This window comes from Thermobia domestica, chromosome 16 (assembly GCF_964235325.1).
Source record: "Thermobia domestica chromosome 16, izTheDome1.hap1.1, whole genome shotgun sequence".
Lineage (NCBI taxonomy): Eukaryota > Metazoa > Arthropoda > Insecta > Zygentoma > Lepismatidae > Thermobia > Thermobia domestica.
This window is the reverse complement of record NC_137469.1, coordinates 162371081-162387143: the sequence shown is the minus strand read 5'-3', so window position 1 is coordinate 162387143 and position 16063 is coordinate 162371081. Positions and strand designations below refer to the sequence as shown.

At 35.6% G+C, this 16063-nt stretch overlaps 1 protein-coding gene across 5 annotated transcripts in view; it reads right to left on the bottom strand.

Annotated features, from left to right (window-relative positions):
• Positions 1-16063, bottom strand: part of LOC145673498 (uncharacterized) — a 154541-nt gene that overhangs the window by 21595 nt on the left and 116883 nt on the right. For all 5 annotated transcript variants that reach the window (XM_081743268.1, XM_081743263.1, XM_081743266.1 and 2 more), the window contains 4 exons: positions 15279-15370; positions 10645-10699; positions 5295-5365; positions 986-1375 (listed from right to left, as the gene is read on the bottom strand). In XM_081743268.1, the coding sequence (XP_081599394.1) occupies positions 986-1375; positions 5295-5365; positions 10645-10699; positions 15279-15370 (608 nt within the window). The remainder of the gene's footprint in view (positions 1-985; positions 1376-5294; positions 5366-10644; positions 10700-15278; positions 15371-16063) is intronic.

Sequence of the window (16063 nt, the reverse complement as noted above, 5' to 3'; positions counted from 1 at the left end):
ATACCGAGTAGAGCATGATGACTTGTCCTGGCTGTATGAGGACGAGTGCTACCCTGCTACAAGATAGGATTCCATGAAATGTTTAGGTGAGATCAAAGGAAAGGACTGATGACGTCATGAATGTTATTCTCTGAATGACGACAAGAGGCAAGCGGATGTGTTAGTTCATTGTGTCCTGTATCAGAATACTATTTTAGGTCCCATATAGCAAGTTCGAACACAAACTTAATTCTCTCCCCACTTGCACATTTATGGACATACACTCAACTGGTTACTGTGTCCAAAACAGAAATGACTCAATGCTAAATACCACCTCTCATTGATTAGCCAATGCCCACGTGTATGTGCTCACAAGATGGACTACGATGGCTTTGATTGCACAGGCGGTCGCCATCCTGTCAGGTTGGGAGGCATGAATAATCTTTCTGTCCAGGTGGTGTGTTATGAGGCATGTCTGCTGGTGAATCCTCTGCCTACCACCGTGTACACAACCAATGGACCCCTGACATCATAGTCCACACGATATACGATTTTGTGGAATGATTACTCAAATCTCTCGATGCCACAGCTTGTAGCCCCGCTTGACAGTAATTACAGAATAATAGGTGTCCGCTGGTGTCATCGAAAACCATTGAAAACACTGTGTTTCTTATAATGGATTCTCTTAAACAAGTACACTTGTCGTGTTGTTCGACGATCTTCAAAATACCAGAAGCTATTTTCTACTGGCCGGTGTACTGACACCTTCAAACTAAGATTAACATGTTCTTTACAGAAAGACAGTCTGTGGTGATTATTTCGTTCGAATTAGATGTATTCGGAATTTTCTTGAATGCGTTTCCACCAGTGATAACTATAACACATTACTCATTGATAACAATAATAATTATAAAAGACCATCAATTCCAGACCTTGTACTCTTATACCTACGTGTCTTCCTTGTAAGAACAAATTCTTACAATGAAATGGACAATGTATTTGTTACCTTGCTATCGAAATTAGCGAAGTCTGCAAATCCAGCGGCACCACCTGAAAAGGCATTCCCTGAGTTACTGGTAAATGGGTCACCAAAAGGATCACTGTCGCCACTCGGAGCACCAAAAGGATCGTTAGGGGTCGGGGTTCCTTTATTTCCTTGGTCTGCTGGAGTCTGATCGCCACCAGGATTCCTATTTAATGCTTCGGAACTAGGTGGAGCAGGAGGCAAGGGCGCCGCTCTCATCGTCACCTTCGATTGCAAGTGTTTGGGAGGTGCAGGTCGGGGAGGCGGCTGCTTACTCTTCTTTGGTGGCAGAGCTGGCGTTGGACTTTCTGAACGGGCAGCCACTGGAGGGGCTGCAAATGGGTCGCATCCGAAAGGATCCTTCCCATCCATCTACAATCAAAGATCAAAACGAATTGTACTAAATTTTTAACAACATAATTCGCATCTTCTCTGAATGTCAACAAACTGACTACCTAATGCAAATTATATAAAAAAAATGTACCATCGTTCTTTCTTCATTTTAGTATGTTCCACAAACAAAAATAACAGTTTACATCAAACGCTCAATAATGACAAATTAGTTGGTTACTTTGGACTTAAGAGACGTGGTCTATGGAATCCGAGCCACATGAGCTCCCACCGAAAATCGAACTCGGGTGTCCTCTGAGAAGGCGCGTGCGCTAACCATATAGCTACGAGGATGTTTCATATTCGCAAATTAACCACGATTTTACATTAAGAATCCGTCATCAATAAAGCTATATGTAATACAAGACGCGTAATTTTAGGTCGCCAGGTCCTATTGGTGACCAAATATTTTAGTTTGGTGATATATAAAGGCGGTCGAACTCGGATCACGCTACTCAATTCAGACATTAAATTTCGTGCCCTTATGTAATACGATGAAAGGCATGAAAAAAGCTTTGTAATATACTACTGTCTGAAGAAATTGCAACACAATCAAGGAATCATGAGAGGTTAACGAAATTTATTCCTTATATTAATTAGTAACAAAATTTCTTGATTAAATGTTGGGATTACTGCTTTATTATTTAAAAAAATGATAAATAAATTGAACTTCCATGAGCTACATTAACAGCTGCTCCATTACACGCATCGAATCAATGACACTTTGGACATGTTACTGGGACATTGGATGGCAGCCTGCTTGTATGCGAGTTCCCATATCACTGGTATTGTCTACTAAATGACTTTAGAGGCTAATTGTTGAGTAACCATATTCCACATAAATACAATAGGTGACGTCTTGAGAACGTGCAGGCCAGAGAAAGGGGGAAAAATATCATGATGCGAAGGCTTGAAACATGCTAGGCAACGTCCTGTTGAAATAAGAAATCTTGTACCTTGAGAATTTTTTTTTTTTTCCCCACACAACTTCCCTAGTGTACTCTTTGCAAAGTAATGCAGTGCAGTGCAGAATGCGCCCCATTTGTACTAATACTTATGAAATGGTTAGTTTCATAATCGCTATGCAGAAGGAATTTTTGTCAACCGTCAGGCGGTCACATTTCGTGGTCAACTTTTACATTTTCGAGCATTCGATGCTCTTCAATCCACCAATTCCACTGCCCTTACGAGAAGAATTGTCACGGCAATCTTCATGCAGACAATCTTTATTCTCATTCTGACGTTGTTTATATTGCATCTTTGACGTATGTGAAAACAATAAGGCCCACTGTCCTCGAATTATTTACTTCAGTACCTTATATTTATGTTCCTTTCACGACCGTTCAGAGGAAGCTACTCCCAAGCATAAGCAATCACTTTATAATTTTAATTATTTGCATTTATATTTTACTTTACACATTCTATAGTTTTCATCTGATTAAACTGAAATGTAATTATTAAAGCTCTACCTCAGGTATTGTTGAGCTCTACTTTCAAGTATTGGTTTTAAGTGACCTCTAGTTGAATTTACATATACACAGCTAACCAGTTACGCTTGTTACTACGTAACGAAACGCCTTACGCTTGAAGACAATACAGTATCTTGTGAAGTATTGTGGGGTATGGTGGATTCGTAAGTGACAGAGCAGTCACCTTTGATGCAAAGGTCTCTCGCCAACAATTTTCTGCGTTTCCCCTACTTTCTCATTACACAATTTTATTATAACTTGCTGACACCTTACAGGTGTGTTACCTAAGGACCTCCTGATGAATGAAAATGGAAACAGACAAACAGATCTAATCTTCAACATACAAATAAATCATTACCTTCTATAATTTTTAACCATGTTTACTCTTTTTCTGCAAGGTTTTGTTGCAGACAAAAAGTGCCGTTGACCGGAATAAATTGTATTCACTATGCGTAAGATTGGGCGAATATGTAGGATGGGGAGACACTCGATTCCTTCCAGTTCTCGGGTTTATGGAAGATGCTACTTGTAGTATAGGCCAAGACGTTCACCTCTTGGAGAAAGACCTACCTTCGATTAAATCTTTAGGGCCAGACCTTCATCGCTCAAAGGGGATTACACTTTCTAAGTTCCACCACACACACACACACAATCGCCTTTCCCGTTTGACCACTGGTTCCGGAAGATCTCAGGGGTTCAACCACTCGCTCTTGCCGTTCGGAAATGAAACGAAATCTTTAAGTTTTACGTCCAAGTGTTATGCCGGCTAGGCTAAAAGGAGACAGTGATGATGAGAAATGAATGAAATGGTGGAATGAAGAAAGTGGGAGTACACCCACGTACACGGTGTTTGTCCACCACAAAGCTCATTTGGCGTGAGCTGGGATCGAACCAAGGACCCCATGCACCATAGAAGAACACCACCGCGGCCTCTCTTGCCGTTTGGATTGAGGAAGAAGATTCATTTTTCATCGCACGGAACAATTCGTTTCATGTCTCGGTAACCAAGCTTCTGATAGAGCAGCTGCCAACACATGTCAACCTACTTTTGAGCTTCTGTTTGGGTTTGGGAGAGTGCATAGGATATCACTCGACAGCTCCTGTGACCTTCCCAAGCTCGACAAATTTCCAATGCACGGGATTCGAAGTAAAGCTCGTCTAACAGTTTATTTGGAACTCGTCTTGAAGAATGTGGTTGTTCTTAAAGATTGGTGTCTCCGAACTTTTTCTTTCGTTCTTTCTTTTATTTTCCTTTTTTCTTTAACGGCAGTTAATTAGACAGCATTTGGACCTTCTACGCCACACAAATTTGATAAAACTTTTTCTCCAACTTTTTCCTATGCAACTTAATAACTGATCTAGGACAGTCTTGGAATCATAATCATGAAACGAAATGAAACATTTTAGTTGAACGTCCCACGATCATGTCCTTTAGGCTAAGGGAAACGGATGATTAAGATAAGTGAATGATGATGGAAGAATTAATGGAATGACAATGTGGAAGGACACAAGTGTACTCTGAGAAAACGCACGGACACAATGATGTCGACAACAAACTTAATTGGCCGGGGATTGACCCAGAGACCCCTAAGCGCTTTATTCACTGAGCCACCGTACTCCCCGGAATCATATTGATGGAAAGTAAAATTTAAGATTTCATTATTTCAGTATCTACTGCTTCTTGACTATCTAGTTTTAGTACCAGTACATTGTAATTAATTCTAGCATTTTCATCTTAACGATAATGTTTAAGCTGTACTATCACATTATATTATTTAGCACACTACTACCAGAAAGCTGACACAAGAAGGTCCCACAAGATGTCGCTCAAATCTGATTGCCACATAATACATCTCATAGAGCATCATGAGAAATGAAAAATTAGCAAAATTTAAGATATCTGTTGCACATATCAGACTTCTCCATTGTACATTTTCAGCACACGTAGCTCCAACAGTATGTAACACTGTACCAATGTTTAGTGATAATATTGCATTTTAAATGTGTGCACACTTGTATATGGTGCTATTTCGAACAAAATATTTTATCCTGAGTTGGCAACACTGTTTCACCTATGGCAACACTGTTATTTTTTTCTCATTAGGGGCATTTTGTTCTCATTATATTGTGCAACTTTTGTTTTGATTGCTTTAACAGTTTTCAAGATATTTACTTAAAACGTATATATTTCCATGATATAATTTTTTGGGATATTCAAATGTTGCACCGTAGCTCCTACCCTTCTCGTCCATATCACCTTAAATTTTACTCCTTTTCATTTCTCATGATGCTCTATGAGATGTACTGTGGCAATCAGATTTGAGCGACAACTTATGGAACTTTCCCGTGTGAATATTACAAACTATTATTTCTGGTATCATTACTTAAAATACTGAATTCCTTAGAAAGGATAATGCTACCTAGCTACTTACATCAATTGGAGTTTTAGCCCCACCACCACCGCCTCCTCCACCTCCGAAAGGATCGAATGGGTCATTCTTGGCTGGAAAATAAAAATATACTTTAATATCCCGTTTGGATTCTCTGCTATTCTTAATTTATACTGTCACAAAAAATTTGCTCTTAATTTACAGTATCACAAAAATATAAAATTTAAGGGTTTTATAGTGTCATACTTTTTTTTTTTTTTCATCGAAAGATCAATTTGATTTATTTCTTATAAAATTTAAAATTATCGTATTTGCGTATGATTTGTTTAGACAAAGTAATTCCTCAGAAGTTGTTTTTGCTTTATGTACAATACACTGTTGTGTAAGTATAAAAAGACAATAAGGCTGACATCTTTTTCTAGATCCGTAAACCTTGAATTACTTGCTAAGCTGCTAAAGTGTTTGAAGGAAAATAGGTAGTTACATAGTACACATTAGTGACTTCAACATCAAGTTGTCTTTCGTACATTCCATTAGTGATCGGTGAGTGTCGAACAATTACTAAGTGTTTAAAGAAGTGAAGTATTACAAACTGGATGAAGAACTCAACATTTAAATTGTCAACAGCTCACAACGAATTTAAGGTTTACTTGTCTAGAAAAAGGTGTCAATGGAACATTGAAATCACTGACGCTTAAATAAACCCAAATACCCTAAGGTACGTGTTCTTATTTTCTTTATTTTCGTCATATTATACTTTCTGATAATTATGTAATCTGTATTATGTGATTCCTGATAAAAATGGTCAAGTCCATTTTTACTACTTACTGAGTTAAAGTGTATCCAACACGACCATAATATTATTAATAGTGGTAAACTCAGTGGCGCCAAACCACATCATCTGACGCCAAAGATACAATATAACGATAACAGGAAAAATTAATACATCCTCAATTGTAGTAATTACAATGTTGGATTGTTTCTTCAGATCTCCAGCAAATGGTTAGTCTGTAGGTACTGGTGTAGGTGTTGAAATAAAGTACTAAACACAGGAAAGCAGACCTGTCGCATGCAACTCTACTAGCCACCCAACATCTAAAAGTTCGAGTTTCGAGTTCACGTAGTTTAACATCCCAGTATTTGTAATTCACTTCAAACGGTTTAGCCTTTTGCTGTGACGCGACCACTGACAAGGTAAGTTCAATTTTTATTTATTCAAAGTTCCTTATCATATTAGCAGTTCAGATAAAATAATAGCAGAAACAATTTACTCAAGATGAATTGCAAATTGTTAAACTGATAGAAAATAAACGAACTAAACTAAGTCACTAATAATTACCCTTTAATTAAATTACCAGGGCCCACCATTACTATAATTGCATACAGCAACTTTTTATATATCAGAGTCATATCAATATAAATTAAAAAAACGGCCACTTACGTCATCACTGGACCTTTTTAAACCAACAATACTGACTCTACTACATTTTTACAGTGCATAATAAATCATGAGCATTTACGGAGAAATATACTTTCTTTCAAACTAGACATGTTATATTTTATAATGAAATATCTTTCTTCCTTCCCACAGATAAGATGTACGTCTACCTTACTTTTCTAGTCTTTTACAATGTGTGTTGAATATATCTAGTACAACACACCTTATCCAGTATACAGGGTGTCCATATGAAACCTCCCTGATTACAAATATTAATTGCATGGAAACTATTCGTGCCAGAGGATAACGGTTTGCAGCATCTAGAAGAGCAACTCAGTTTTTTTGTTGTTGATTCTTAATTGTTGTTATTTGTTACAGGTTTTCAGTAACAAAGATGACAACAGTCTGAGGAAACTGTGGATGAGGTCAGGAAGGCCTTCCCTAGACATGCTTGAACACTTTGCTTTTCCACAGCTACTTCCTTTGCAACCAAACGTGATATTCTAACAGGATGGTGCCCCACCGCACTGGCATTTAGATGTTCGTAGGGCTTTAGACCGAACGTTTCCACTGCAGTGGATTGGATGCGATGGACTCACTCCTTGATCACCGCGATCTTCCGATATAACCCCTATCGATTTTTTCCTAAGGGGCTATGTCAAATATAGAGTCTACGCCACACCTGTACGTTCCTGCTCTTCGTTACAAAATTGAAGAAACCTCAACTCGATCACACCGGACATGCTACACAACACATGGTGTGAGACTGAATATCGACTGGACATTGAGAGCTACTAACAGGGCCCCATATAGAAGTTCATATATATATATAGGGGGGAAAAACTGAGTTGCTCTTCAAGATGCGCAAACCGTTATTCTCTGGCACTAATAGTTTCCATGCAATTAATATTTGTAATCAGGGAGGTTTCATGTGGACACCCTGTATAACACGTGCTGCTGAAAGGTTTTAAGGGGGCAGACTACTAAATATTTCTGAAAAAATAATAATTTTTCTTTTGCCCGTTTTTCGTAAATGGAAAGAGGTAATAAAATGTAATTTACTACAATAATAGATAATGTTACTCTACACCCGAAAATACGAATCGGAAGAATTTTTAGTGCTGCCATCCATAGAAATTACAGTGTGACCAGAATTTGAATTACTCAAAAATCTAGGTAAAGGCAGCGACTAGAAAAATGAATTCAACCGTAATTGATGACTTATTATGCCGTCTATGTTCCTTGTTTACTACTTTTTAAATAATGTTTCTATTTATTTTGTAATAACTTATTTATTTTGTAATAACTTATTTATTTTGTAATAATTTATGTAAGTTTTATAAAATAAATAGAAATATTATTTAAAAAGTAGTAAACAAGAAACCTAGACAGCATGAAAAGTCATCAAAACAAGAAACCTAGACAGCATGAAAAGTCATCAATTACCGTTAAGTTCACTTTTCTAGTCGCTGCCTTTACCTAGATTTTTGAGTAATTCAAATTCTGGTCACACTGTAGTTTCTATGGATGGCAACACTGAAAATTCTCCCGATTCGTATTTTCGGGTGTAGAATAACATTATCTATTATTGTGGTAAGTTCCATTTTATTACCTCTTTCCATTTACGAAAAACGGACCAAAGGAAAATGATTAGTTTTTCAAAAATAGTTAGTAGTCTGCCGCCTTAAAATCAATTTCTTAAGGCCATATTAAAATAACATTATTAGTAATACTGATTTTAAAAATCGCGTAGATGGAAGAACATGTGAAACTGGATTCACTTCAAACTAAGAACAATTACCATTAAGTTTTAAGTTCGTTTTTTAAATGGTGTTACTTTTTCAATTATTACTCTAACTTGGCAATACTAATATCTGGGCTCATAGTGGTCTGGTCTCTTGTAAATAGTTGAAAAGTGACCAAAAGCATACGAAAAAATGACCAAAATCTCATTATGCCCCTTTTTTTCTTTGTCAATTTCTCCATCACCTCTCCCTCTCTCTCTCTCTATTGTTTTGTTTCATATTTTCTTCTTTACTACTTCTTTTTTGAGCTTCATTTCTTAAGTTTTCTAAGTATGCTTTGTAGTTACGGTAAGCAGACTTAGCAGATGTAAGAAGCTTCTGAGTAAGTGGAACCAATTCTGGCCTATTTCCGAATTTCTTCATCCCAGACATTATATTTAACTTAGCATTGAGATTCTCAAAGCCATGAAATATTCAAATTCATCATCTACTCTTAAGAAGAACATACAAGAAGCATAACATAAGACGAACATGATGAACCACACAAACATACACGCTCACACAACGTTGAGCGGAGCGTTAACTATTACGAGAGAAAACTAAAAGACTATTATGATAGAAGAAAGAATAGACACAGATGGGTTCTCAACCCCACCTTGAGAGCTTAAGCATCCACCAACCATCCACTGTGCTTTAGAAAGAATAAAAGCTGAAGTGAGAATAAAGCTAACTGTTTCTTATGTGGCAGCAAGTACTGAAGCTTTCAGAAGAGTAATGAGTAACAAGTTTCTGTGTTGTTCCATTTATTTTTATATTTTTCTTAGAAAACTGCCAATGCAAAACACAAATCACACGAAAAAGTAAGTTTACCTCCCAAAAAAGTAACTTTTAGTGACAAATTTGAAAAAAAAAAAATGTAACTTTTAGTGACCAACTTGAAAAAAAAAGCAACTATTAGTTTAAAAAAAGTGACTCGCTATGAGCCCTGTAATATGTATAGTACATAGTTAAGTGATAGGTAAGGCTGTGTACACCTTAACTTTGCCGCAAAATTAGGTGTAAACGCAATAAAACAACTCAAACTCGAAAGGTGCTCACCTTTGAGTTTAAAGTTGAATTTCATAATAGCAACATCGGTTTCTGTGACAACTCGTCTACTGCGCCAAATACTTAGTGGGACCAACTAATTCCGCATAAAGCAAGTGAATTTATATCATAATTTCACAAATGCATCGAACTTATCTATATATTAAAGTGCTAGGTTTATATGTCTGTCTCCAATCTTTTCGTCAATGAGATCTCAGAAACCGCAAGTCCTAGAAACGTGTCATTATCACTGGTCAATTCCAAATTTTGTGTAAATTGTCCAGTTCTAATTGATTAAAAAAAAAAAACCATGGCCGTTATTTCTTTATTACATTTTTTAGGGGTACACTGGAAGTGTTGAAATTTCAAAAAATATAAAGCATCATATCCTACGAGCTATACATTCCAACACATCATAGTTGCATACAGGTCTAGTATATCTCTCAGGCGTGTTTCATGGCCAAATTATAATGAAAAACGAAGTATAATTATTTCTCCAGTCTAAGATGAATCTTATTGTTTGGTGTGTTTTGCCTAATGAACACCATATATCACTGACATTATAATTAAATGTGTGTCTAATGTATTTGCTTACTACATACTGCATCCAAGAAAGAAAACACTGATCACACATGACCAACCGGAAGTAGGCTCAAATCATGGAAACGGTGCGAAACTGAAAAAAAAAATCTCGCCTTTATTAATACCCCCTGCCGATTTTTATCAAGACATTCTTCACTTGTATCTGTAAAGTGACATGTACAGATGTTGTGAGGAATGACAAGGAGATGCATGCTCATATGTGAATGATGCGCTGAGTAGAGAGTGCGGTCGAGTGATGAAATACTTGATCATTTCCAACCTTCGATGCCTGATATTGAACTACACGTCTCGGTTACAATGACACTCATGATGGGCCCCTTTTGTGTAGTTATAACAGAGTTCAATTGTACATATGATAGCTTTTCAACGGCTTGCATTAGCAATAAAATACTTTGACTTTACCAGCTCCTTGAATTCATAAATCAATTTTCAATAAAATGCTGATCTATTCAAGAAACGATGGTTGTCACCCACATTTGCTGAACAACACAAACAACTAACGACTTTTTTTCCTACTTACCAACAGGAGTAGGTGCTCCAAACGAAGCAAATGGATCATTCGTAAAGCCACTATCCTAAAAGAAAATTATGAAGTCATATTATAATTTTAAGATTTTAAGGATTTACATGAGTGTCTTTTAGTGAATAAACCAGCAAATATTGTTTTTAGTAATAGTCACTTGTAACACTGAATAAAACAATGCCATCTTCAGGATAATGATAATCAACAAGAAAAACACCTATGTTTTAAATATTTTAAATTTAATTATTGATGTCAAAATAAATGCAAAATGTCTTGAAAATTCGAAATGTGTCTCCTTACTCCTTGTTCTTACCACATATCCTGGAATGTTTGTAATATATAACTCATTTCAAAACGTAATGTACTAGTCCAATACCTATGGTATGACGGATGCTATTCGGGTTCACATGAAATCAAATCTCTACACAATTATGTTCTTTATACTAAAAAGAGACGTAATTAAAGTACATTATGGAAATAATGCCAGAATGAAAAGAGAAAAGTCACGGGTACGACATTATCCATTACCAGCTCAAAGTTGGTATCGAAGCAAGGACTGTTCACACGAAGATGAGTTCTATAATTGACCCACCGTACACCTCGAAAACGAGTTGTATTTTATGTCCTGATATTTAAAACAATGTGCTAAAGGAATGAAAAAGGTTATGCACCGACTATATCCTGAAAGCGTAATGTTCTGGAATGAACTATAGCAAGAAAATGTTATGTATTATTTAATTGCAACGCATATTTTAAATATTAGTTAACAGATGATCACAAATGGAAATGACAGATTAGCCAGATTCAATCCGTAAGAAACCACACAAGAAAAAATGTACGATATATGATTATAAGAATCTGTGATGATCCGATCTCACGATAACGCCAGTCAAGTGATTGATGAAACGACCGAAGAGCAAAATGATTTTACAAAGCACTCTAAAGCAACAACAAATAAATCTTCGTAAATAAGGTCTGTCTGGAGAGTAATGAAATTGGTTGGAGGATGTTAGCTAAACGATCAAGGTCTCGTCAGTTGGCTCTCAGCTTTTACAGAGCGCGGATCGCTTGTAAAATAGATGGCTATTAAGGAGTTTTGCGTTAACGGTCACAATGCAGAGCAGTGTTGAGTAACGATATGAGATAAAATTATTGTGTTGTAGCTCAAAAATTGACGACGATATAGCGCGGGAACAAACAAAAAATAATTTCATGCTAAACAAAAAAGTGAATATACGAACTACCTAGCATGGTGTAGGGAAATAATCTCTGCTACGAGATATAATAGCCCGTTCCGAACAGATAAGAACAAGTTTTCATCGTGAATAGGTTGTCTGTAGAGAGTTCTACTGCCTGCTGAGTACAAGTTTGTTCAATGTTTTGTAGTTTTCTTTCACAAATCATAAACTTTATATTTCACGGATAAACTTTATATTTCGTTTCAAAATTAGATGCAACTTGTAATTTGGTTATTAAAACAAAAGCATTGTCAAATACACGATAAAGAAAGGAGATTATGATAATGTTTGTTGTATTTGATGGATAGGAAGTATTGTTACCGAATTGGTAACCATAAAAACTACTAATAAAACATTTACATGTAGCACAGCATGTGGGCATGATGTCGAAAAATTGCAGACGTTCTGCTTGTACACTGTTCAGCTGTATGTGTCATTACATCCCTAGCACTACACGATCGAGAGCTTAGACAAAATACTTTCACGGAGGGATATTCGTACACAGTACTGTGCTACCAATGGAACAAATATCCAAAGAGGCCCAAGAAGCGCGCAACAAACCATGGAAGATATGATGTACATGCTCTTGATCTCTTCAAATGCATACATAACTAACTTGAAAAAATCTAAAAAACAGCGTAACTTTGCCTAAATAAGTAATCTTAATGTTAAAAAGCCCAAGACCCCAAAACTCAGCGCGTTTTAATATTTGCAAAATTTGTAACCTACGAGATATTAAAACAAGATTTGCTTTGATATTAGTTCTCTACAACTGCAATGAAATATATTATTACATAAATATTGTGAAATTTAGATGATTTTGCTTTCTAGAGGTTTGATTTCACACCATGGAAACACTATTTCTCTGGGTATAATAAACACTGTTTATTACATCTCCTAAAATTTTTGTACATAATTGTTGTAATGCACCAAAAAAAAATATATTTACATAAAACGTTTGACTGTTTTATAATAAAATTGGTTTCATCTATAGCGGCACTAAATGGATTAAGTTATAATGTACTTGTTTTATGAATTTGGATTTCCCTGTAAATAGCAATCCTGTCGAGTGATTTATTTCTTGCGAGGTAAAATCTTGAAACTGTGTATTTAATAAATTATTTCTTTCTGATACATTATTTAAACCAATCTAGTATTTGATACCCTAAACTCAATAAGGCGGGAGATGAAAGTTGCAATATTCGCAAAAATACTTATTATCGTGCAGCATATATGTATTTCTTTCGTAACGAAGAAGTTGGTATGACCATCTTCAATTATATTTTTCCTCGCCAGATATGGAAAACTGACCACTGTGCGACAAGACATTTGCTATGTTTTATTGAAAGCTAAATGTTTCGGTGGCAGAGCTCTGAACATCTCTCCTCGACTAAGAAAGGCTAGAATGCCCAAACCAAAGATGAAATTTATGTCCATTGTCTTTTCTTCTTTTCTTTCTTCCTTTTATCTAAAGGTGTTTATAAAGTACGTATTACTCGAACAAACAAACGCTTCGCCCGGATATCGGCAACAACTGGGTTCTTCACTACAATTATTAGTAAGAGGGAGTTTCTGGTGAAACAAACAGTGGCAACGCTACTCCAATCTTCCTACACCCTGAACTTTGCTCTGGGTGACTTGTTTCACCGGTTAAAATTCCGCTTAAAAGGACAAATTTTGGAGTTGTTCAAGACCCCACGCAATCTACGATGCATAACAACAGCTGGCAAGATGTACCGATGCTTAAAGATGTTATTTCAAGAAATTTTAATTAATTTAAGTATCTTTTCAAATAAACGAATCTTATGAAACCTGTCTCATTACTTCCTGGACAAATCTTGAATATTACTTTCTGCAGTTTAAAATATATGTTTACCTTAACTGAGGTAACTAAATATATTTGGTCAGTGGTTACAAGAACTTCGTAATACAATTATTATTTTTTTTTTTAAATCGCAAAGAATTATTTCATATATTTTTGGTTATTGCAGTTAGCTTATTATTATACAAATGTCATATGAATCCTTCCGAATTTATATGAATCCGGCATTTCATTGTCCATTGCTTCCGAAAATGTTTTTCTAAAGCTATACATACATACATACATATATACTGTATATATACCCCTACCTTGTAGATCAAATTAAATGGATGTTATTCTATGAAAAAACATAAAACATCTAGCACTAGCTCCTTTGACTTGTCATATTAAAAGACCTGTCATCGGCTAACTCTCTCACTCCTTAGTAACAAAAATGTACAAAATATATGAATTGTTGAAATATTTCAACAATATTTTATATTAATGATTTTTAAGTAAAATAATAATATACAGTATATTCACTCATTCATATTTGGTACTAGTTGAAGGGCTGACAACTCTACTTGAAAAAAGAAACGGTAAGAGATCTTTATGGATCTTCTTGTGGTAAATTATTCCAGAAGTAGAACAGTACGATTAAGAATGTAAAGGAGTTTGAAAGAAAGAGGGGGCTAATTTAGGTGTATCAGTGAATCAGGAATAACGCAAACTGGAAGCAACAACCTCGCAATAAGACGCTACAAGTTTTTTTGAAGGGCAACCGAAGCTCACAGCCCTGAGGACTGGACTCTTGGTTAAGGCTTTAAAAAGGATCGAAATATTGTATTGCAGGGGCAATGGTAGTATATAATCGATTTGAATGAAGCACCAACGGAACAAAATTGATGTACTGTTGAATACAGCTTCTACAAAGAACTACAATGAATATTTCAGAGATACGAAGCAAGACGTAATCATAAGAGATTTCAATGCAAGGACAGGAGAGAAGAAATATATTGACAAGTAACTGAATTTCAGGCGGTTCCTATTCCGTGGATATTTTGAACCAACACTTTTTGCTTTAAATTATTTCATTCTCATACAGCACTATATAGAACACTGTCTACTCAAATACTGTCACTCAATTTTTTGCTGATAGACGAATGATTACAGTTTCTGACTGATTACAGTTTCTTCTGCAAATTCTACATTTTCAGTTTTAAATTAAGAAAAATAAGCTGTACATTCCTTACTTTTGCAGCCCATACTTTCGTGCATTTCTTTATGACTGTACTTACACTATTTAAATAAACGGAAAATAAAATCTCCACAGTGCATGCACTGTACACTGCACATTTTTTTGGAGAACTTCGTTATTATGCTGCTAAATTTCTCGTGTACACAGTTGGTATCCACCATATTCATTATTATTATTATTATTATTATTATTATTATTATTATTATTATTACGTATTATTAACGATGAGAACCTTTGTGCGTTCACGCTATTACTGTTTATTTTCCCATTTGAAAATATTTGACTTTATATTTTTATTCTAATGTTTATATATCAAGTACGAACGAATACTTACTATAGGTTTTTCAGGAAAACCAGCTGCAAACGGATCTCCACCACCAAAAGGATCTGCCGCTGGTGTTACTGGTTTTGGATTACCAAATGGATCTAAAATCATAAAATTAAATAACTATACATCAAGACACAATTTTAAATCACATTGATAAATTTATATGATATACATTTCATGTGAATACAAGCTGATTGGTATGCCTATAGCCTTATGAAATAATAAATGAACCATTTAAAATACAAGGAGACTCAGTGCCTAATTATATTTAAAAGAAATAAAAAAGTCTACTGCTTCGAAAAACCACAATAGTTTGTGATGAACGGTAACTAAGCCCAGGATATACATTTAAGTGAGTTCATATTTATCAATGATCCATAGCATGTTCTTTGGAGCACAATGCAAATAATGAGCTTCACTCATTTGTATTTTCGAATAAAAACCTTACAGTTCGGATACTAGAACATTGCTGCAAATGAAAATACGTACTACTTAATTATTGAATTACAATATTACTGTGTGTCGTATCTTCTAATACACAGTAAACTTAAGTTGTAACGAAGTTTAAAAACAGTTATCGATGTATTCATCCGGTTTTGCTCGAGTTCTAAGCTTCACGTTTGCGCCTCGAAGGAGACAATGACAAACGAATGGTGACATTATGACAAACAGAAACACAACTACAGACACATACTAAGACCATATTAACTAGCAATGACACGTTTTGTGCCCTAAAAGCCGCAGACTATTTGACTATGTCAATTGGCACTTTGTATTGGTACCTCGCAGTG